General features: G+C 45.3%; 2 protein-coding genes across 13 annotated transcripts in view; one reads left to right on the top strand and one right to left on the bottom strand.

Annotated features, from left to right (window-relative positions):
• Nucleotides 1-7,997, top strand: part of GOLPH3 (golgi phosphoprotein 3) — a 47,802-nt gene extending 39,805 nt beyond the window's left edge. Inside the window, exon 4 of the mRNA XM_002714100.4 lies at nt 6,073-7,997. Within this exon, the coding sequence (XP_002714146.1) occupies nt 6,073-6,497 (425 nt within the window). The 3' untranslated portion in view covers nt 6,498-7,997. The remainder of the gene's footprint in view (nt 1-6,072) is intronic.
• A 9,062-nt stretch (nt 7,998-17,059) lies between these two features.
• Nucleotides 17,060-22,196, bottom strand: part of PDZD2 (PDZ domain containing 2) — a 405,849-nt gene continuing 400,712 nt past the window's right edge. For all 12 annotated transcript variants that reach the window (XM_017344664.3, XM_051853842.2, XM_070056619.1 and 9 more), the window contains one exon: nt 17,060-19,677. In XM_017344664.3, coding sequence (XP_017200153.3) covers nt 19,511-19,677 — 167 coding nt within the window. In that variant the 3' untranslated portion in view covers nt 17,060-19,510. The remainder of the gene's footprint in view (nt 19,678-22,196) is intronic.

Below are 22,196 nucleotides of genomic sequence, written 5' to 3'. Positions count from 1 at the left end.
GGGGCTGGGCCAGGCCAAAGGCAGCAGCCTTGGAGCTCTATCTGGATCTTCGAGGCGGGGATTAGAGGCCCAAGCACTTGGGCCTTCTGCTGCCTCCCCAGGTGCATTAGCAGAGAGCTGGATGGGAAGTGGAGTATCCAGGACTCCCAGCTGGTGCTCACGTGGATGCTGGCATCACAAGCAGCTTAACTCACTGTGCCACATTCATATTGTTCTTGTGGCCCTATTGATCCTGTTCTGATTTTCTTCTAGTAGGGCTAGCAATATGTATTCTTGGTACCTAATATGATTCTAAGAATATTATAAATTCTATATATTCTCTTACTCTGCACACAAGTAAACAATAGCTAACAGTTTTTGAGAGCCTATCATGTATCAGGCTCTAAGGTCCCCCCCACCCAAGATTTGTTTATTTGAAAATGAGTTACAGAGAGAAGGAGAAAGAGAGAGGTCTTCCATCTGCTGGTTCACTTCTCAAATAGCCACAACAGCCAGGGCTGGGCCAGGTCAAAGCCAGGAGCCAGGAACTTCCTCCAGGTCTACCAGGAGGGTACAGGGACCCATGCAGTTGGGTCATCTGCTGCTGCTGCTTTTCCCAGGCCATCAGCAGGGAGCTGGATTGGATGCAGAGTAGTCAAGACACAAACCAGCGTCCATATGGGATGCTGGCATTGAAGGTGGCAGCTTTACCTGCTACACCATTATGCCAGCCCCTGTTCTAAGAATTTGATATATCTTAATTAAAGCCCTGTGGCTTGATACATTTGTTATTCTCATTTATATGTGAGGAAGCTAAGAGAGAGTTAAGGAGCCTTGACGAAGGTTGCACAACCATGTCATGACCAAGTTTAGTTTCAGACTTAAAAGTATGGGCATAGAGGTACTCTTTCTTTTCTTTCTTTCTTTCCTTCCTTCCTTCTTTTCTTTTCTTTCTTCCTTTCCCTCCCCTTCCCTCCCCTTCCCTCCCCTCCCCTATTTATTTATTTTACTTGAAAGAGTTACACAGAGAGAGAAGAAGAAGAAGAGAGAGAGAGGTCTTCCATCCGCTGATTCACTCCCCAATTAGCCGCAACGGCCGGAGCTGTGCCGATCTGAAGCCAGGAGCTTCTTCCCAGTCTCCCATGCTGGTGCAGGTGCCCAAGGACTTGGGCCATCCTCCACTGCTTTCCCAGGCCATAGCAGAGAGCCGGATTTGAAGTGGAGCAGCCGGGTCTCAAACCGGCGCCCATATGGGATGCTGGCACTGAAGGCTTACCTCCTACGCCACAGCGCCGGCCCCAGAAGTACTCTTTGACTTGTTAAATTATACTGTTTCATTTAACTGTTAGGCTGTTTTGTAAGTCAGTGTAGGTATGGCCTTGTTTAGCACCAGAAATTGAAATAAGTAGAATTGTTTATTGTTTTATGTTTTTCTTCATACTGTTGCGTTTTAAAATCTAATATGGCCTGAAAAACACTTCAGCTCTTTTCCTTTTGGAAGTTACCAAGGAAATTGAATGTAATGGTTGTTCTTATTTTGTGGAACCTATTTTGTCAGACTTTTTTTGGGAAAAATTATGTTGTCTTTAAATGCAGTTGGTGAGTTTAATTACTAGTAACTCATGGTACTAACACGTCTACATTTAATATTTTTTTAAAGATTTATTTATTTATTTGAAAGAGTTAACAGAGAGGGGAGAGGTCTTCCATCCACTGGTTCACTCCCCAATTGGCCGCAAGGACTGGAGCTGTGCCGATCTGAAGCCAGGAGCTTCTTCTGGGTCTTCCATGTGGGTACAGAGGCCCAAGGACTTGGGCCATCTTCTACTGCTTTCCCAGGCCATAACAGAGAGCTGGATCGGGAGTAGGGCAGCCAGGACTCAAATCGGCACCCATATGGGATGCTGGCGCTGCCATAGTGCCGGCCCCCATCATTGAATTTTGATACTTTACAAGTCCCTGGTTTTACAAAGGAGATCACACAGTATAAAATGGAGTTCTCTATCATTTATTTTTTTTAAAAGATAGTTCCTCTTTTCTCTTGTATTTTCCTTGAAGTCATTTAGATATTTATAATTACTGTTTTAAGTCCTTTTTACTAATTCTATCTTTTGTCATTTTTGAGAGTATATTTGATTTGGATGATAGTTTCTGTTAATTTTTTTCTTTTAGTTTTGGGTCACTTTTGCTTTTAAAGTTTAGTGTGTATGTGTTTTAAATTGGATGCTGGACATTGCAGATATTAAGTTGTTGAGTTCTGAGTTTTGTGGTCTTTTAAAAAATTTATTTAGAAGCCCCTGTGTGGCATAGCAGATGAAGCTGTTGGCTGTGATGCCGGCATACCATATTGGAGTGCCAGTTTGAGTCCCAGCTGCTCTGCTTCCAATCCAGCTCTCGGCTAATGTGCCTGGGAAAGCAGCAGAAGGTGGCCCAAATCTTCGGGTCCTTGCCACCCATGTGGGAGACCCAGATGGAGTTCCAGGCTGCTGGCTGTGGCCTGGCACAACCCTGACTTTTGTGACAATTTTGGGATTGAAAAGTGGATCAAAGAGCTTTCTCTGTCTTCCACCTTCCTCCCATTCTGCCTTTCAAGTAAAATCTTAAAAAAAAAATTTTTTTTTGGAGGCTGTGTGTGTGTGTGCGTGTGTGCACACCCATGCTGGTTCACTTCCTAAGTACCTGTAATGGCTGGGGTTGGGCTGAGGCAGAAGGTAGGAACAGGAAATGTATTCCAAGTCTTGCACGTGGGTGGTTTCATGCCATCATTGCTGCCTCTTGGGGTCTGCATTAGTAGGAAGCTGGGGTCAGGAGCTGGAGCTGGGAACTGATCCCAGGTGTTCCGACTGGGATGTGGGCACCTTAACTGGTAGGCTGAACGCCGCTGCCTGTGAGTTTGTTTGATAGGAAGGTGCTTGTCGATCGGCTGGTGTCTGCACTTTGATAAGGCAGATCTAGTGGCCTTCACTCCAGGGCTGCTTCAGTTCTGCGATCCTTCTGGTTGTCCTATGTTCATCGAGGCCTGTCCCCTCAGGCTAGTTGGTTCTCAGATTTTCCCCAGCTCTGTGTTAGATCTTGGAATGGTTTTTAAAAATTTTTTGGCGATTGTGTTTTGCCTAGCCTTGTGGGATTTCTCACTTTACCAAGTGCGATTTAGTTTTCAGCTTACACGGGGGAACACGAGGCAGACACTAGACCGCTGCTCTGAGTCCTGTCTTCTCCAGTACTCTGCCTTGCACAGTCCGGCTGCCTTCGCTGGCGTCACGCTGGTCTCTGCCTTTCTGAACACAGTGTGGCTGCTGGGCTTTGTTGAGGTCTTCCTGCCAGCTCTCCTGCCTGAGATGTGCCTCCAGGCAGTGAGCTTGGACAATCTGAGGCTCACTTAGATTTCTCTCAGAGGTTACAGTTCTAGGCTGCTTTTTGACCAGCATCTGAAACAGTTATTTCATATTCTGTTGTCCTTTGGTGTCATTGGGGAATTGGTTTCAGGACCCCTCAAGGATACTGAAATCCAGAGATGTCCAAGTCCTTCGTATAAAGTAGCATAATGTTTGCATATGACACACGTCTTCTTGTATACTTTAAATTATCTCTGCATGACTTATAATAACTAATATGGTATGAGTGCCACGTACATAATAAACCATGTTGCTTAGGGGATAATGACAGTTGAGATCTCCCATGTGGGTGGCACCACATCACCACTGCCTCCCAGGCCTACACATGTTCAGTATGGATAAAAGTTTTTCCCTTTGAATACTTTTGATCTGTGAGTTGTTGAATCCACAGATGGGGACCTCCTGGAAACTGAGGACTAACGGCAAGTCCAGGACTGATTAAATGTTCTTCTATCTCGTATTGTTCAGTAGTAAGTTGTAGAGTAAGTTAATTTTGTCTGTGGCCAGCTGAGTAGTAACATGTTTGAAGGCAGTGTTGTTGACTCGAACTTTGTGTGGGACTGGAAGTGTTCTGTTCCTGTGCTGTCTAGTCAGTTTCCACTGCCACTTGTGGCTATTTGGACTTGAAATGAGGAACTAAATTTTCAAAAATTTTAAAATTTGCTTTTGAGAGAGACAACAGAAAAATCTCATCTGCTAGTTCACTCGTCAGAAGCTCGTAACAGCTATGGCTAGGGTGCCATGAAGCCAGGAGTGGGGAACTCAGTGCAGGTCCTCCACATGGGGAGCGGGACCCATGTATTTGAGTCATTACCTGCTGCCTTCCAGAGTTGCTTTAGCAGAAGATGGAGTTGGGAGCAGAGCTGGGACTTAGACTCAGACTCATGTACTCTGGTATGGGATGTGAGCATCTCGGCATCTTAACTGCTGCACCAAATGCCTCCCCCACCTCCGAATTTTTAAATTAAATTTAATAGCTCCATGTGGTTAGTGGCTCCTATTATGGACAGTGCAGCTTAAGCTTTGCTCTCAGTATTATAAAATGTCAACCTTACAGCTTTTGCATTTAGTAAAAGTGCCTATGACTGATCTTTTTTAAAAGATTTATTTATTTGAAAGAGTTAGAGACAGAGAGAAGTCTTCCATCTGCTGGCTCACTCCCCACTTGGCCACAACAGCCAGAGCTGTGCCGATCCGAAGCCAGGAGCGAGGAGCTTCTTCGGGGTCTCCCTTGTGGGTGCAGGGGCCCAAGGACTTGGGCCATCTTCTACTGCCTTCCCGGGCCATAGCAGAGAGCTGGATCAGAAGTAGAGCAGCCAGAACTTGAACCAGTGCCCATATGGGATGCTGGCACTGCAGGCAGTGGCTGTACCTGCTCCGCTATAGTGCCGGCCCCTTCTATGACTGATCTTTAATATGTTCTAGTTTAGAAAATTACTATAGTACTTTCTCAAATAGTAAAATGAGTTATTGTTCATCAGTGATCATTTGGGAATACATACAAGATGGACAGTTTGTCATGCATAATCCCAAAGATAACAGTTTAATGATGTATTTCCTTCTGTCTAGTCTTACATAAAAAGAAGAAATTTTTAGTGAATAATGATTTGGTTTTATTTTAAATATTTCTATTCTAGAAGGAAATATGCATGGATAACAAGATTAAAATTGTGGGTTTTTTTTTTGGGGGGGGGGGATCCTCCTAGAATTAGCTTCACATTATTAATTTGCAAAGAACATTACCAGGGTGGCGTCTGGCCTAGGGATTAAGATGCCTGGACCTCTTAACAGAGTGCCTGGGTTCACGTCCTGGCTCTGCTCCTGACTCCAGCTTCCTGCTAATGCACATCCTGGGAGGCAGCAGTGATGGCTCAAGTAGTTGAGTCCCTGCCATCCATGTGGGAGACCCGGCCTGAGTTCTGACTCCTGGCTTTGGGCTTGCCCAGCCTCAGATGGGAGTGAACCAGCAGGTGGTAGCTCTTTTTTCTTATCTTTTGTTTTCATTCTCTCTCTCTGTCTCTCTGCCTGTCAGTTAAATTTGAAAAATAAAATAGCATTTCCTGAACAGGCTTCCTGTCTTTATAGGCTGTGTGGCTGTGGCAGTTTCAGGAATAGCAGAGAGATCGGGACATTGTGTTCTTCATTTTATTTGTCTATGTCAGGGGTGGGGAACATCCGGCCCACAGGTTGTATAAGGCACACAGAATCATTTGGTCTAGCCCTGCCCAAGGCAGCTGCAGGCGGAACTTGAAATTCAATAAATCTATAGCAGGCTAATTTTTAAATTGATAATTTTGTATGGCCTGTGAATGATGTTATAAATATCCAAATGGCCCTTGGTAGAAAAAAGGTTCCCTAACCCTGACTGTGTTAACGACTGGTGTAGAGAAAATTCTGTTTTGCTGTATTGACTACTTTTTGACAACAGGTGTAAGGAGGCTGGAACATAATTTAATATCTTGCTCATTTCCCATGGACTAGGTGTAACTCTGGTTGGAAGACTGATTTCAGTTTAATCTTTGTATGACTGTTTTGCTTGAGAATATGTTAGGTGCTTAGAATCCAAAGGCCTGATCCTGAAGGTGTTTGTGGTCAACTTGGGGAGAAAGACATTCACTGTTCATTGTAATAGTATCAACATTTTGCAGAATTATCAGGCAATGCCTGTCATATCTAACTTCAGACATCTTTTGTTTAGGTGAGACTTGGAACCCATTAAAATTGCATTATCAGTTAAGAAACGTGCGGGAACGATTAGCTAAAAACCTGGTGGAAAAGGGTGTATTGACAACAGAGAAACAGAACTTCCTACTTTTTGACATGACGACACATCCTCTTACCAACAACAACATTAAGCAGCGTCTCATCAAGAAGGTACAAGAAGCAGTTCTTGACAAGTGGGTGAACGACCCTCACCGCATGGACAAGCGCTTGCTGGCCCTCATCTACCTGGCCCACGCCTCGGATGTCCTAGAGAACGCCTTCGCTCCTCTTCTGGATGAGCAGTATGATTTAGCCACCAAGAGGGTGCGGCAGCTTCTCGACCTAGACCCGGAGGTGGAGTGTCTGAAGGCCAGCACCAATGAGGTTCTGTGGGCGGTGGTGGCGGCGTTCACCAAGTGACTGCTTGGGACGAAGCATTCTCCTTTCTCCCGTGTAAACCAGTAGTTTTTTCTTCTACTGACTTCTGGTTTTCTGCAGTTTGTACTTTCCCATACTGTAATTGGCTTTTGTTTTAGAAAATGGTGGGTGGCTTTTTCTTTTTCCTATGTATGCAGGATTCTGCTGGTACGAGAGGCCTTCCTCTTTCTGTTTTTAACAACATTTTACTGCCATATTGGCATTCCAGTCCCTGTTGGCAGTCTCACTGCTACCTGCTTTGGGGTTCTGGTACTTTGGCTTTCAGAGTGCCCCAGGCCGCCTCCTCACATGCACAGCTTTTGGATCCCCTCAGCTTGAGTCTCCCACATGTGCATGTCCATCTCATGTTCCGCCTACGGTTCAAACAAGCGTCACACACGGCCTTCAGCTCACCAAAGGTAAATATCTGTATCTATTAGGACATTTTATACATAGACCTCAGTTGAGAGATGTATACTTAGCAAAATTATTTTTAAATTGAAACAGCAAATACTTAATATAAAATGCCCCTTGGATTTTGCTTCCCATGTAAATCTATTGTATTATTACACTTGCTATAATTTTAACTATTAAATCATAAAGGTCCAGTTGTTTCACAAAGCCAGTTGGGGACGGGCTGCATTCCAGTTATGCTGTATATAGTTTCAATTATATATAAATTGCCCCTTCTCTGGCTACCCCTGCCCATCTTAGTATTTTGCAAGATTTAATTAGTTGTGCACCTGGTGCCCCTCATTTGCCTCAGTCATTGTTATTAGATGGGAAAATAGACCTCTCATTGAAGGAGAGAGAAAAGATGTGGCTCTGATTGGTCTCAGAATTTTTTGAGTTGTGCCATTCATGGTACTTTTTGCCTATGCATCTCCTTTCTGGATTTTTGGGGGTGTCTTACTATTTTTATAATTTCTGTAGGGAAGAGGCTTTTGACCAGTACTAATCTTGAGTACAGTTTTTTTTTTTCTTCTTCTTTTCTGTCCACAAGTAAATTAATGTCTGCTCTGAAATGTCATTTATCTACTCACACTTTGTTCGGGGGAGAAAAATCAAATATCAGTCCTAGCAGATGTTGCATGTAAATTGGTAGCAAGTAATGACTACAACTCAGATGATTAAGAATTTTGTAACAGAAAGCTCTGCTATGTTTTAATTTTTATATACAATTATGATTAGCACATCGTAAGATTATAAACCTTTGCTTTTTACAAGTTTATTTTTACTCTTTATCACTGTTTATCATACCACCATTGGTTTCACAATGTAAATATTATACATTGAACAAATTAAATGTCAAATTTTGTATTACCATAGTTCATGTTAATAGTGGGGCTTTCAGGTGTCTATAAAGATTTTTTTGGTTAACATTCATTGCAAAAGTACTAGATGGTGTATAACTCTAGAGTTGAATTTGAAGGGATTCCTAAATATGTATACTATCTTTTTATCTGAAGTAATAAATAAACTATGATCTTGAAAGTGCCTGAATCAGAGCAAGTATGTCATTTGTGTTTTTCTGTTCTCCACTCTATTTCTTACAGATGAGATTTTGTTTAGTATAGCACCTCAATATTTCAGTGCATGTTTGGCAGAATTTTTCTTAAAGAGCCAGAATGTAAATATTTTAGGCCTCATGGACTGCACAAGATGTATGTTGTAACCAGTTGACTACTGAATGAAAGCTGTCATGGATGGTAGAAATAAATGGGCTGGTCTGGGTTCTAGTGAAAGACAGCCAGCTGTGGGCTGCACTTCCCAGCCCCTGTGTGAATGCCTGGAAGAGGTTTTTCTGTCCACTAAAATAAGCACTTTTGCTTCCAAAAGTTACACTACTGGTAAATAAATGCAGAAACTATTGAAATTTCCCTACAAAATAGATGCTGTAAACTGATACCATATTGAAGTTTATCAGGTGCAAACCTGTCTTTGCCTTGAGAAGACTTTAGAAGTGAGACCAGGGATTCCCCGGAGGGGTTCTTCATTTTGTCAGCAGCCTCACTGTTCCCAGCCTCGGTGAGCAGGGCCTCGCCTGAACCTGGGGCCATGCTTCTCAGAACAGGCTGCGTGGTTCTACTGGCGAGCACCGCTAACTTCATACTTGTTTATATGAGAACTTCAGAAAGTTCGTGGAAAATGGAAGGAAAAAATGTTTATTTTGGTGCAAGGAGATTGGAAATCCGTATATACAAGAGGTCTCTAAAAAGTTTATGGGAAAAATGTGTAGTGTGAAAAAAAAATGATGCCTGGGTTTCAAGAATATTTTTGAATCAAAATAAACCTATCTTCTGTTTGTCTGTGAATTTCTTATAGATGAAGTTTTGTTTGTTTAATAAATGTTTTATACCTTCACTTGAGAGAGAGAGAGTGCTCTTGTCTGCTGGTTCACTCTGCAAATGTCTTCAATGGCTGGGGCCGGGACAGGCTGAAGCTGGGAGCCAGAACTCAATCCAGGTCTCCCATATGGGTAGCAGGGACCCTGCTGTTCCATCTGTCACCTGTTGCCTTCCAGGGTGCTCATTAGCAGGAAGCAGAGCCGGGACTTGAATCAAGGCAACTGATAGTGTGGGCCTCCCAGGCAGCATCTTACCTACTGTGCATGATGTCCTTTTCTATAAATTTATTGAACCATTCTCATGTCGAGAGGAGAAGAACGCAGGTCTGGAGGGGTAGGTGTTACCTTGAAATCTAGCAAAGACTTTGGCTTAAAGATTTATTTATTTATTTGAAAGAGTTAGAAAGAGAAGGAGTGGCAGAGAGAGAAGTCTTCCATCCGATGGTTCACTCCCCAGTTGCCCGCAATGGCCGGAGCTGCACTGATCTGAAGCCAGGAGCTTCTTCCATGCAGGTGCAGGGGCCCAAGGATTTGGGCCATCTTCTATTGCATTCCCAGGCCATAGCAGAGAGCTGGATCGGAAGTGGAGCAGCTGGGTCTCGAACTGGCGCTCATATGGGATGCCGGCACTTCAGGCCAGGGCATTAACCCACTGCGCCATTGTGCCAGCTCCCCTACAATGCTTTTTAAAAGCAGGAAAGATTTGACTCTGCAGAAACTATATTTATTATGCCACATTGGTTAATATTCTCAGGCCCAGAATCATGCAGTGAATTTTTATATTAAAACTTACATAAATAGCTGTTGTGCCAAGAATCAGTAGTCATTATTTCTTTTGGCTTTCTCATATGTTGTTCGATGAGTGTTATTTAAAATGACCTAGTAAGAGTGTTTTAGCAGTTTACTAAATGTATGTTCTGTGTACCTACTTAAGTGTTTTATATAATTTAAAATTATTTATTTGAACTTCCCAAATACCTACAACATCTGGGGCTGGGCTGGGATGACGCCAGGAGCTGGGGACGTAATATGCAGGTCTGCTGCATGAGGGGCGTGGTCCCGAGTATTAGAGCCATCGACTGCTGCCTCCTGAGATGTGCATTAGCAGGAAGCAGAGCTGGGATTCGAACCCAGATACTCTTGACATGGGATGCAGGCATGCAAGCAGCATCTTAACTCCCGGAGCCAAATGCCTGCCCTTTATATCTGCTTTTGACCTCCAGACCCCAATTGTTTTCATTTAGTGAAGAATAGGCTTAGGATGATTGGCCCAGTCTCACATTATCTAGTAATTCCTGGAGCTTTTACTCCCAAAGTGATTTTGAGCAACAGTGATGGCATTCGACTACAACTTTGCCTTTGTTATTTGGGCATCAGGAGGGGGTTTCTTTTCGCTAATGGACTCAACAGAGTAGCAGGCATGCAAAAAATTCTCACAATGATAGGGACTAAAAACATTAAAGGATATCCCTACTTCATTCTAATACCTTAGTAGAACTTGTAAATTTCCTTTTGTGTGAACAAGTTGACCACTAATGTATGTTCTGAGAAGAAAGCAGCATTGTATTATCACATGGCCCAGAAAGCCCCCAGAATGCTGAAGCAAGACTGAATGGCAGTCTCTGGTTCATCACTCAGCCCTCCACATGTGTGTGAACAGCTAGGGGCAGTACTCCAAGCATAGTCAACCCTGAAGCTGGTCATCACCTGGAAGGAAGTGAAAGGGGCTCGTTTATCCCTGGCTGCGTGGCGGTGCAGGACCAGTACGTACTGACACCCAGGCTGTGAGCACAGGGGCCCCACTGGCAGGCGGGGCTAGCTTGCTCCAGAGCACGGACACCACCAGTCACAAGTTTATGTGAGTTACAGGTTGAAATGCCTGGCACGACAGGTGTTTGAAATTTCAGAATTTTTCAGATTTTTGGAATGTTCGTGTAGATGATGGCTGAGCATTCCTAGTCTAAAAATTCCAAAGTCCTCATTCGGACTGGGGATGTTCCACTTGTGTTTTGAGTTCGCTCTGTTGTCCGACTCTGTGGCCTCCCCATCTTGACTTACTGTGTGTTGTCAGATAATACTACCGCATGTGCAGTTCTCAGTGCTTCAGGCCCAGGATGATAAGCCTGGCTCTTGTAAGTTCTTCGTGAACGACAGATGCTCCTAAACATCACCAGTGAAGGGGTGCTGTTGCGCATAACCTTGCAGGCCGTCCTTCAAAGGGCAATGGAAGGTGCTGTGGTTTACGTGGTAGTCCGGATGCTGACTGCCCTCCAGAGGCTCATGTGGGAAAGGTTTGGTTCCTGAGTTAGGAGGTTAATGGCACTGAGGGAGTGGGAACTTACTCCAGTTATTGTGTGTGTGTGTGGTGGAGGGCCTTTTGAAGTGACTGGATTGGAATGAGTGGGTCGTTGGGGTGGAGCTGGATTAAGTTCTGAGGGCTTTATGGGAGAACACATGTCTCTTGCCATGTGATGCTTTATGCCACTTCGGGATTCTGCCAGCAAGGATACCATCACTGGAGGCCGAACCTGTGGCACCTGCCTGACCTTGGACTGTGCGCCTCACAAACTGTGAGTCAGAACAAACCTCTGTACTTGAACACGTCAGTTGCTTCAGGTACTTTTATTTATATATATATGTATATATATATATATTTTTAATTTATTTATTTGAAAGGCAAACTTACACAGAGGCAGAGAGAGAAATCTTCCATCTGCTGGTTCACTCCCCAAATGGCCACAATGGCCCCGGCTGAGGCAGACGGAAGCCAGGAGCTTCTTCCAGGTCTCCCACAGGGGTGCCTTGGGCTGGCTGGGAAGTGGAGCAGCCAGGACTCGAACCAGCGCCCATATGGGATGCTTGTGCTTCAGGCAGCAGCTTTACGTGATACCCCACAGCTGCTCCTCAGGTATTTAGAGTGAGGCAAAGTTGACTAATACAGATGGTAACTTTGTTTAACTTTGTTCTGTTCTCTCTCAGCCTAATATTATTTACACTTGTATAGTTGTTTATGCATGTTTTAACAGTGGTGTCATGCTCATTTAAACACTGATGTATATTTGAAATTTAACCTGGTGGGGAATTAGTACATAAGTGGTACACAGCATTCTTTTGAGTGGTGTCATTGTGTAGTTTAGTTCAATCTCCTTTTAATGGTCACTTGCTGTATTCTTGTATTTTTTCATTATTAAAACCAGTAACTTTATATTTCTCTGGTTGCTGTAGGAGGAATTAATTGTTATCTGTTTGTTCAAAGAATGTGCTTTGAAAATGTAAAACAAAGATTGATTTCTCCACTTCATGGCAACTTGCACTTCCCATAATGTGAGTGCTGGCTTCCCTACACTCAGCTGTACAGAGCATCATCATTAATCTTGGTGTTTGCTAAGCTATAATTATCAAGTTATTTTAATTATTGAGAAGTTGAATATTGTTTTGTTGTTTTTGAACATTTGAATTTTTTTTCTGTGAATTACCTGTTCATTTCTCTATCCAGTTTCCTAACGAGCATTGATCTTTTCATGTATTGATTCACCAGGACTTAGGCCTGGGTCTGTGATGCAGTCTTTGGAGCTAGGACAGGGTAAGTTGTCCTTTCGCTTCTTTTAATATGCAGAAAAGTATCAGGACAGTACCTGAGCATGGAGTCCGTGCAGGTCTTGATTGTCCTACCACTAAGATGGTCTTGGTCATCAGATTTGTTGTTTATAATATTTAGGGGAGGTAGGATTAAATTGACAATGGAAAAAAATGGAACAGATATATAGCTTATGAATTTGTATACAAATGGAAAACCACATAAAGGCAAAAATTAGTGAGTTATATTAGGGCAGCTCACAAAACCAAGGAGATCTGGAGGTAGGAGGTAGGTAGCTGTTCAGGCTTCCTGCCAGTTAGTTTCCCTAACTCCTGAGTCTCAGCACTTGTCCCGTCTGCTGTGTCATCTTCATTTTGTTCTGTTTTTCATTCGATTGTTTCTTTAAAAAAGATTTGTTTATTTATCTTTTATTTATTTGAAAGGCAGAGTTACAGGGAGTGGAGGAGAGACAGAAAGATCTTCCATCTGCTGGTTCGCTCCCCAAATGGCTGCAACGGCCAGGGCTGGGTCAGGCCAATGGCAGGAGCCCAGAGCTTCTTCTAGGTCTCCCACGTTGGTGTAGGAGCCCAAGCACTTGGGCCATCTTCTTTTGCTTTCTCAGGCACAGCAATAGGGGGCTGGATCAGAAGTGGAGCAGCTGGCCGGTGCCGCGGCTCACTAGGCTAATCCTCCGCCTTGCGGCGCCGGCACACCGGGTTCTAGTCCCGGTCGGGGTGCCGGATTCTGTCCCGGTTGCCCCTCTTCCAGGCCAGCTCCCTGCTGTGGCCCGGGAGTGCAGTGGAGGATGGCCCAAGTGCTTGGGCCCTGCACCCCATGGGAGACCAGGATAAGTACCTGGCTCCTGCCATCGGATCAGCGTGGTGCGCTGGCTGCAGCGCGCCAGCCGTGGCGGCCATTGGAGGGTGAACCAACGGCAAAGGAAGACCTTTCTGTCTGTCTGTCTCTATCTCTGTCCACTCTGCCTGTCAAAAAAAAAAAAAAAAGGAGCAGCTGAGACTCGAACCAGCACTTAAAAGGGATTCCAGTGCTGCAAACTGAAGCTTAAGCTGCTACGCCACAATACCGGCCCCTGATTGTTTCTTTTAATCTATAGGTTCTTTTTTTTTTTTTTTTTTTTTTTTTTTTTGAGACAGGTAGAGTTATGGGCAGTGAACAGAGTAAGACAGAAAGATCCTGCTTCTGTTGGTTCACTCCCCAAATGGCCGCTGCGGCTGGTGCACCATGCTGATCCGATGGCAGGAGCCAGGTGCTTCTGGTCTCCCATGCGGGTGCAGGGCCCAAGCACTTGGGTCATCCTCCACTGCCTTCCCAGGCCACAGCAGAGAGCTGGACTGGAAAAGGAGCAGCCGGGACTAGAACCCGATGCCCATATGGGGTGCTGGCACCACAGGTGGAGGATTAACCAAGTGAGCTGTGGCGCCGGTTCTTTTCCTTGTCTTTCTCTTGTTTTTCCTTTGGAACATATTTGTTGATCAAATTGATCATTTGTTCTTTAGAGTTTTCCAGAGTTTAGATTTTGCTGATTTCATCTGCTGTTGTAACGTCGTGTGTTCCTCCAGCTTCATTTCCCAAGAATTGGTAATTGGCTCTAGGGGCTTACTTGGATTCAGAGTAGTTTGTTTAGGTAACTCTGCTTCCTAAGTGGTTGTGTGTACTACTTTTTTTTTTTTTTTTTTTGACAGAGTGGAGAGAGAGAGAGAAAGGTCTTCCTTTTCAGTTGGTTCACCCCCCAATGGCTGCTGTGGCTGGTGCACCGCGCCCATCTGAAGCCAGGAGCCAGGTGTTTCCTCCTGGTCTCCCATGTGGGTGCAGGGCCTAAGGACCTGGGCCATCCTCCACTGCACTCCCGGGCCACAGCATAGAGCTGGCCTGGAAGAGGAGCAACCGGGACAGAATCCGGCGCCCTGACCGGGACTAGAACCCGGGTTGCCGGCGCCATAGGCAGAGGATTAGCCTATTGAGCTGCGGCGCCGGCCCTACTTTTTTTTTTTTTAAAGATTTGTTTGTTTCTTTGAAAGAGGGAGAGAGTGAATGAGATTGAGATCTTCCATCCACATAGTCTGACAGCCATGGCTCGGCCAGGTGGAAGTCAGGAGCTTGGAACTCCATCTGGGTCTTGTACATGGGTGGCAGGAACCCAAGTACTTGGGCTGCCTTCCCATTTTCCCAGGCATATTAGCAGGGAGCTGGATGGGAAGTGGAGCAGCTGGGACTTGAACCACTGCTCGTACAGGATGCTAGCACTGTGGGTGGTGGTGTAACCTGCACCACGTGTGTACTTGTGACAGGAGGCCCACCGTGCCAGGCTGTCTCTGCTTTTGTGACATTAGCAACCTTGCTGTGCACTTCTTGGATCTTGTGATTTACTGAGGGTTACAAAGGTGATATTTTAATTCTTATTTATTAGCAAGGATATTTCCATAAAGAGAAACCACCTTGTTTGCATTACCTGTGAGTATAGTTCATAAAGGTAGGGTAAATTGTTATTTACCTACTTTGAAAATAGAGTTGCTTCCCTGGCACCCTCTGAAGATGACTGATGGTTTCCTAAAGCATTATGAACTTAATGGCAACAAACTATCATCAGGCTGTCCATCTGCTAGGGTGCGATGTGTCAGCCCTCTGCGCCGTCATCACAGACTTCACACGCGTGCCCACTGTCAGAGGGTGAGGAACTGTTGGCCCTCTGAGCTTTCCCGATGACTGCAGCAGGGTCTTAGGCTGCCACGTGCCCCGTGGCATCCTTCCTTGCCCAGGCTGTGGTGCCGTATTGTCTTGGAGGTGCTGGTTTGTTCCCATCCAGTTGTATATTCGGGGTTTTGTTGTGGGTCTTTGCCATGTCCCTGTGTTGACACGTGCGCTTCTGGCACGTGCTATTTCACTGCCTCCTCCCTTCCCTTTCCGAGTTCTGTGTTCATAAATAGGACCTTTGCTGGATTGGACGCAGTGGGGCAGGCACCTGTGTCTAAGCCTGTCATTTGCCCAAGATTGGTCAGTAGTGGATTCCTCATAGCTCTACGCATTGTTCGGTTCAAGAGAAGTCAAAGAGAGGGAAGCTGGATATTGGGTGACTTCAGTCTATTGAGTGAGCCTGCTGTTTTGGGGGCGATCAGGAGGGGAGGGATGTGGAGTGCTTCATGGCCTCATACTCTGTCGTTGCCTTTTCTGAGTTGAGTTTGGTGTTTCTCAGAACACTGTGCTTGCTCTGAGAGGGAATTGGGTCCCACTTTGTTGTTCATTTTGGGCTTAGGTTTTATTACAGGCGTTATGTAGTGCCCCACCTAGAATGGGTTTGTGGCTTTAGGTTTCCCTCAGTTTGTGTTCATTTCTGTGGGTTTCAGGAAGGAGAGTTAAGCAAACAAGTACTACTCTCTCCTAGCTCTACCGGAGCAGGGGCTGAGCCAGGAAGAATTGTGGGACATGGAAAATCAGGCAGGCAGCAGCTTGTATGTCTGTTGAGAGAAATTCTGATACCAAGTGGGGCCAAAACTATGCTAAAACCGTGTTCATACGGGATGAAGAATGGGGTAAGGCAGCCAACCGGGAGGGAGTGCAGCACACAGCCGTGGGGCTCTGCCCGTGGTGGGTGCGGGGTGCAGAGTCCTGACTCCTGACTCCCTGCTCCCGAGTTGCCCAGTCTGAGGCCGAGTCGCTGCTGGCCCCAGTTCTGGGATTGCTGTGCAGCTGGTGCCATCTCGCCACCATGACCACCATGACCACCATGATCAGGCTACTCCAGGTTGCTGTCTGCAACTTAAAACCAAAAAGCCTAAGTAAAGCAGAGGATTGTTATTCCACTTGGTGAAGCCTTTTCCCATTTCATCCGTATTGGAAGGGGAAGGCGAGGAGGGCTTTTGGGAAAGTGGGAGCAATGAGAAAAGCTCTGACAAGGAAACAGTTGCTGGGCAGTAGGGGAGTGTTCAGTTGAGGTTGGGAACTGAGCTGACAGCAGCACCGTGCTGTGGGGGTGTTCTCTGGGAACAGGGAGATGAGAAAGACCCAGGATTTCCTGGTAAGAGGACAGTGGGTGAGGGAGCTAAGCCTAAGAGCCAGCATGAAGGGCTGTGTTTGACTGTGGGGTCCAGGGAATAGAGACCGGGATGGAAGGCTGCAGCGGGAGAAATGGACAGCTGTCAAGGGATCCGAGGGTTTACCAAGACCACACATGGAGGAAAGCAGGCTGTGAGAGGAGGAGGTTTAAGATTCTGAATATGGCCTTGGAAAGAGCAGCTGGCTAGATTGATGTCTCTGTATCTCTCATTTAGGTAATAATTAGGTAATACCATTCTGTTTGAAAACAGTTGAGAGCATGAGCATCCTCTCCCATCTGCCGATTTACTCCCTAGATCCTCAGATGTCTGCAAGGGCTGGGCTGAAACCAGAGACAGGAACTCATTCTCAGTTTCCCACGTAGGTGGCAGGGACCCAAGTACTTGAACCATCACCTGCTGCCTCTCAGTATATGCACTGGCAGTGGTAAGTTGTTGCAGTCAGGAGCCAGAGCTGGGTGTTGAACCCAGGTGCCTCAGGATGGAACATGGGTGTCTAAACTGGCATCTTAGCCACAAGGCTAACAAAACCTTTCCCCCCTCTGGATATAAATGCAGAACAATGAAAAAGTAGTAAGCAGAGTATTTATTTTTTTTAAAATCACTTAAAAAAGTTTATAGAGATGTGGATTTACATAACTCAGCGACAACACTTTGAAAATGTACAGGCTATTTCATATTATTGCACTTACTCTTTAATATATAAGGCATTTTATTTTACATAAATAAAAGATAATGTATAATATCATACAACAGGTATGGTGCCAATTAAGTCAACCGTGCAATGCAGTGAGATGCGTGTGGGAGATGGAGAGGAAGCCCAGCCCACTTCAGCCTTGGTGCTATATTCTTGCAACTACGATTCACATTGACCTCACAACTCACTGCAAATGACTGACCAGGTAACAAAACCCAAACAAAGACAGTTTTCATAGGACAATACCATTGGTGTTCACTCCAGAAGGTGGCGGGGGTGGGCTTATTAGACTAATTAGAAATACTAGTCATGCCTTGAACACTGAGCACAAATAAATAGCTTTTAATTGTAGGGTCAAAGACAGTTTAGCCTTTGCTTCTTCCCTTAAATCCCAGCTTGCAGCTGGGGGACCCTTCTGGCAAGACCTGCTGGGAGGCCAGGGGCGCATCCTCACCCTTCTAAGATGTGAGGACCAGGGACTCAGGAGACATTCCGCTGCTCCAGCTTGCTCTAGAAATCCCTGTCTGTCCATATGGACTGTGCACTTCAGTACAGCACAGCCTAGGAGTGGAGGCAGAAAATGGTCTTCAGTGTTGGCTTCCAAGGGTCTCCTATCATTTAGGCAAGAAAGCAGAAACCACAGAACTGACAGAACTGACCCGAGACGTAGAAAGCAAACCAGCATGCACCTTGCATTGACATCCTATAGTATCCTACCTGTAACTGTAGTGAAAAGTAGATGCTAAATCAGGTCTTCCAGCTAACTCTTGTGCCACGTTCTCCTTGGCGTAATTACCTGTTGGAAAACGAGAAGCCTGGGCCCACACAGGCCAGGTGCTTCATTCTCATCTGCTCTAACAAATGGGCACTTAGAAAAATGATGGCCAGTGATGACAGTTGAAGAACCTCCATGACCCGGGGCCCCTCACAGCCACGGCCAAGCTGAAGGTTAAATCTCCAGCGTAAAGCTGCAGTGTTGTCTGGTGTGCAGGACTCGGCGGCCTGGTCGGCGCCACCCAAGGACTTGAGTCGTCAAAGCTGAGTAGTTCTGCTCCTGCATTCTGTTGGAGTCTTGCCCTGTTTCTCCATTTTCCTCCTCGTTGCTGCATCTTGGTAAACAAAGCTGACGAGGGTTTGGAATTTAAAGAAAGTACAGCGCTAGAGGGGAGAGCCAGCTTCATGACAACACAGGACGTGACGGTGGGACCAGACTGCCGTTCCGGGGGAGCTGTGCGTCACGGCAGGCCTCTGCAGGAGAACACTGTGGCGAAAGGAAGACTTTGCAGGACAGGAAAACAAAAACAGCGAAAACTTCAGTCACTGCAAGAGTTGTCATTATGCCTGGTCCAGGTTCAGTACTTGGAAACGTGACATTTCTGAGGCGTGTTGAGAAAGAGAAGAAACCAACCAAAGAGAAAAGGTCCGCCCCAGCGAGATCACTGTAGGCTCCTGTGAGTGGTAAGTAATGCCTATGTTTAAAAATCCAGACACTAAAGAGAGACTCACGTTCTAAAATTGAGTTTAAATTAGTAGTTGGAGTGCATGAAATGGAAACCCAGCGATTTTTTTTTTCTGCTCTTAAGTTGACCAATCTTGAATTCAAGACAAGTTCAAAAACTAGACGCAAGGTGCTTTCTAAGCAGCAAAGCTCATGGCTATTTAGCATCGATTCTGTAAAACAGACCAATGCATTACACTGTCAGAGATGGAAAATGATCAGCACTTCACGGTGGTCACTAACCCATTGAGTTCAACTCTGCATCGTACATCATACATTACACTCGCTACAAAATAGTACTTTCTGCATTTTGCTTTTTCAGTTTGGGATAATTCCTGAGCTCAGCCTAACAATTAGGTCATAATTCATTCTTCTGTAAGTCTCATTTTTTTTTCAGGGTAACATATACAGACCTGTGTTTCCTCATCCCACTAAATGTGCCAAAAAGCACTGTGTCATTTCCTTACAAAATTACATAAAACTCTCAACCTTTTAGTTGTGACATTGTGTTACCCTGAGACGTGAGGTCCTGATCACTAGGATTGGGTTTTTTGGCAGAGGTGGCAAGAGAGATGTGAAGGTCTAGGTAGGTGTTTGTCACTTCTTGTGTCCCCATCGGCAAGCATAAAGGATGGGGAGCAGGCACTGGAACAAAAGGAACCCTCCCGGCCGAGGTGGTGGAAGGGCTCTGGAGTTAACTTCATTGCTGCTGCACACACAGTAGGTCAGACTTCACGTGTAAGTACAGAGATTTTTAAAGTCCTCGCCTATGTGCCACCGTTTGTTGTTGCAAGAAGGGAACTAAGAAAAGGATGTTCTGGTTGAGTTCACGAGGAATTCCTATGCTTCCTGATGACTAACTGCACAGGTCCTTCCGGGACAGACTTCATAATATTCCAGGCATCGAAGTGCATCAGCCCGACCAGGGGTTTCCCATTAATAGCAAGAATTTCATCTCCAGCTTCTATTGTCCCAGCTTGTTCAGCTGCACCACCTGTGAGAATCAACACAGACAATGGCTTGGGATTTCTCTGACCACTGTGAAGGTACCAAGTGGCCTCAGACACGAGAACAGTCTCTGAATGGTAGGCCTGTGTTCTCTGGGTGGGGCCATATCCCCAAGGAAGAAACAGAAAGCATTGTAGCTCCAAAAGTAAATTGGACTGCATAAAAAAATCAACTCTAACCTGCTCCCCTCAAACCCAAGATAAAAAGGAACAATTGACAAGGGGAAGATTCTTCCAATGTATTTAAATCATCACTAAGAACAAAATAAAGAGGAAGCTGGCAAAGGAGAGCAACAGCTAAAATCCAGATAGCCAAGTCCAAGTTGACCCAGCTAGCGCAGTTTCTAAATAATACTCACATTCTGAGAATCTGCGATTACCTGCCTATCTGTGACTGTAGAGATTAATTATTTCTACATTATAGCTTGGTGTAGGTAATAGCAAATTTATGAGCTTGAGAAGAAAATACAAGTTTAAGCCCTGCTCCTTTTACACACATAAACATGGAAGGAGACTGAAGGTGGAGGTTCCTTATGGAGGAAACAGCACTAAAAGGAAAATCTTCTCAAACCTTAGATCTTAAAAAAGTCACTGTTAATTATTTGATATTTATATTAATTATTTGATATTTATAAATTCAACAAAAAGTCCCAATTCAACCCACCAAAGGACACAAACATTTAATGTTAGTGATAGAGGCAGATACTATCTCACCAATATCCTAGCAGCTCTGTAGTGGAGCAAAGAATGGCTTTCTCAGGACACAGTTTTAGAAGGACCAAAGCACTGCTGCTTAACATAACTAATGGTCGTGTAGCCAGTGTTGCCTTCTAGAATACTTACTACAGGCTCTGAGCAGGTCACATGAAACCAGAGAGTTCTGTGAGCATTCACCTGGGTCTAAGCACATGGGGGATTCCAGCCGGAAGAGGACAATGAGCCACTGTGCCTGTGGAGGCACACCGAGCAGTTGACCGGTGTCACTTCAGGCAAGTTAGAAACATTTCTCACAGCAAAGTGGTGATGCTGACACGTTCCTTGGTACCTCACTGGGACCTTAGATGAGACCCATTCAGGAACCAGGGCTCTGCAGGCCAAAGGTGGTGCCAGCTTTTGGACTTTTTATATGATGGAGTTTCAACCACTATCATTTGGGATTTGTCGCTCCCCCTCTTCGCGGAGGAACGACACAGGACCCTGCGCTGTTCTTTCGTCTGCTCGGCCCTCCCCGGGTTTGCTGCTGGTTCTTCCCGGGTTGGCTGCCGTCCCTTCCACCTCCGTGGAAGGGCGGTTCCCCCTGGCCACTTTCCCCACTTCCGCAGGAGAGTGGCACACCGCCGGCCGGCTCTCTTGGGGGTTGCACAGGTGTTCCTTCAGATAGATGTTCCCCCTAGATGTTCCTGGTGCATGTTGTCTCTCTCCTCCTTTATAGTCCTCTTCCGCCAATCCCAACTCTGCTACCCACACGCCGAGTACGCTGCTCTCCTCCAATCAGGAGCAAGTCCTACAGTTTATTGGTTGAACTGGAGGCAGCTGTGTAGAAGCTGTTTCTCCCTTCTCAGCGCCATATTGTGGGAGAGCAGATGCATAGAATAAGTCTTAATTCCAGTAACTTAGTCTAGTCCGGGTTGCTCCCCACAGGATTTTCTGTTGTTACTCACGAGGTGGCCAAACTGAATCCTCACTGATTCTCTATTTAAACAAGATGTTAGAAAACATCCTTTACAAGACTTTTTCCCCAAAAAAGCATAAAAGCTTCCTATAGTTTTTAAAAGCAATTTATATACATATTTACTTGAGAGCAAGTGAGCTTTCTCCCATCTATTGGTTCACTCCCCAAATACCCACAATGGCCAGGGTTGACTGGGCTGAAGCTGGCACCAGGAATGCAGTCCAGGTCCCTCATGGGTGGCAGGGACTCAAGTGCTCGAGCCATCACCTGTTGCTTCCCAGGGTGCACGTTAGCAGGGAGCTGGAATTGGGGTTGTGGGCATCTCAACCCCAGGACTGCCCTTGCATAATTGTTGGACACAGTCCTAGGTTCCTTACAGTTGTTACTGTGAACTGGTACCTCATAGTGCAGAATCTGCACTTGACTTTGCCCTAGTTCCTGTTTGTGTGCTGGTTCCAGTTAAACACCTGATTTATTTATTTGGTTGCTATATAACCTTCCCTTTTATGAATATATATCATCTATCATTTGGCCACAGGCAGAAATTTAAATTGTCTGATAGCCTGCATTTTAATGAGCGCAACCAGATATATCCCTGGGTGGGAGGTACACTCCTTCCACCAGAGAGATGGCACGCTTTCCCCACCGCATCCTCAGAGCTGTGTCTGGCCAACCTGATGAATTACAAAGCAGATTCCGAATAGTTACTGTAATTTCCACCCAATAACTAATTTAAGGTTGAAATCCTTTTCCTGTGTTTCCTGAGCATTTAGGTTTTAACTTTGGTCAATTTTCTATTTGCTTTCTTTACCCAAATTTTCTCTTTATTTTGTA

This window comes from Oryctolagus cuniculus, chromosome 14 (assembly GCF_964237555.1).
Source record: "Oryctolagus cuniculus chromosome 14, mOryCun1.1, whole genome shotgun sequence".
NCBI classification, from domain to species: Eukaryota; Metazoa; Chordata; class Mammalia; order Lagomorpha; family Leporidae; genus Oryctolagus; species Oryctolagus cuniculus.
The sequence above is the reverse complement of the archived record's forward strand: the minus strand, read 5'-3'. Positions and strand labels throughout refer to the sequence as shown.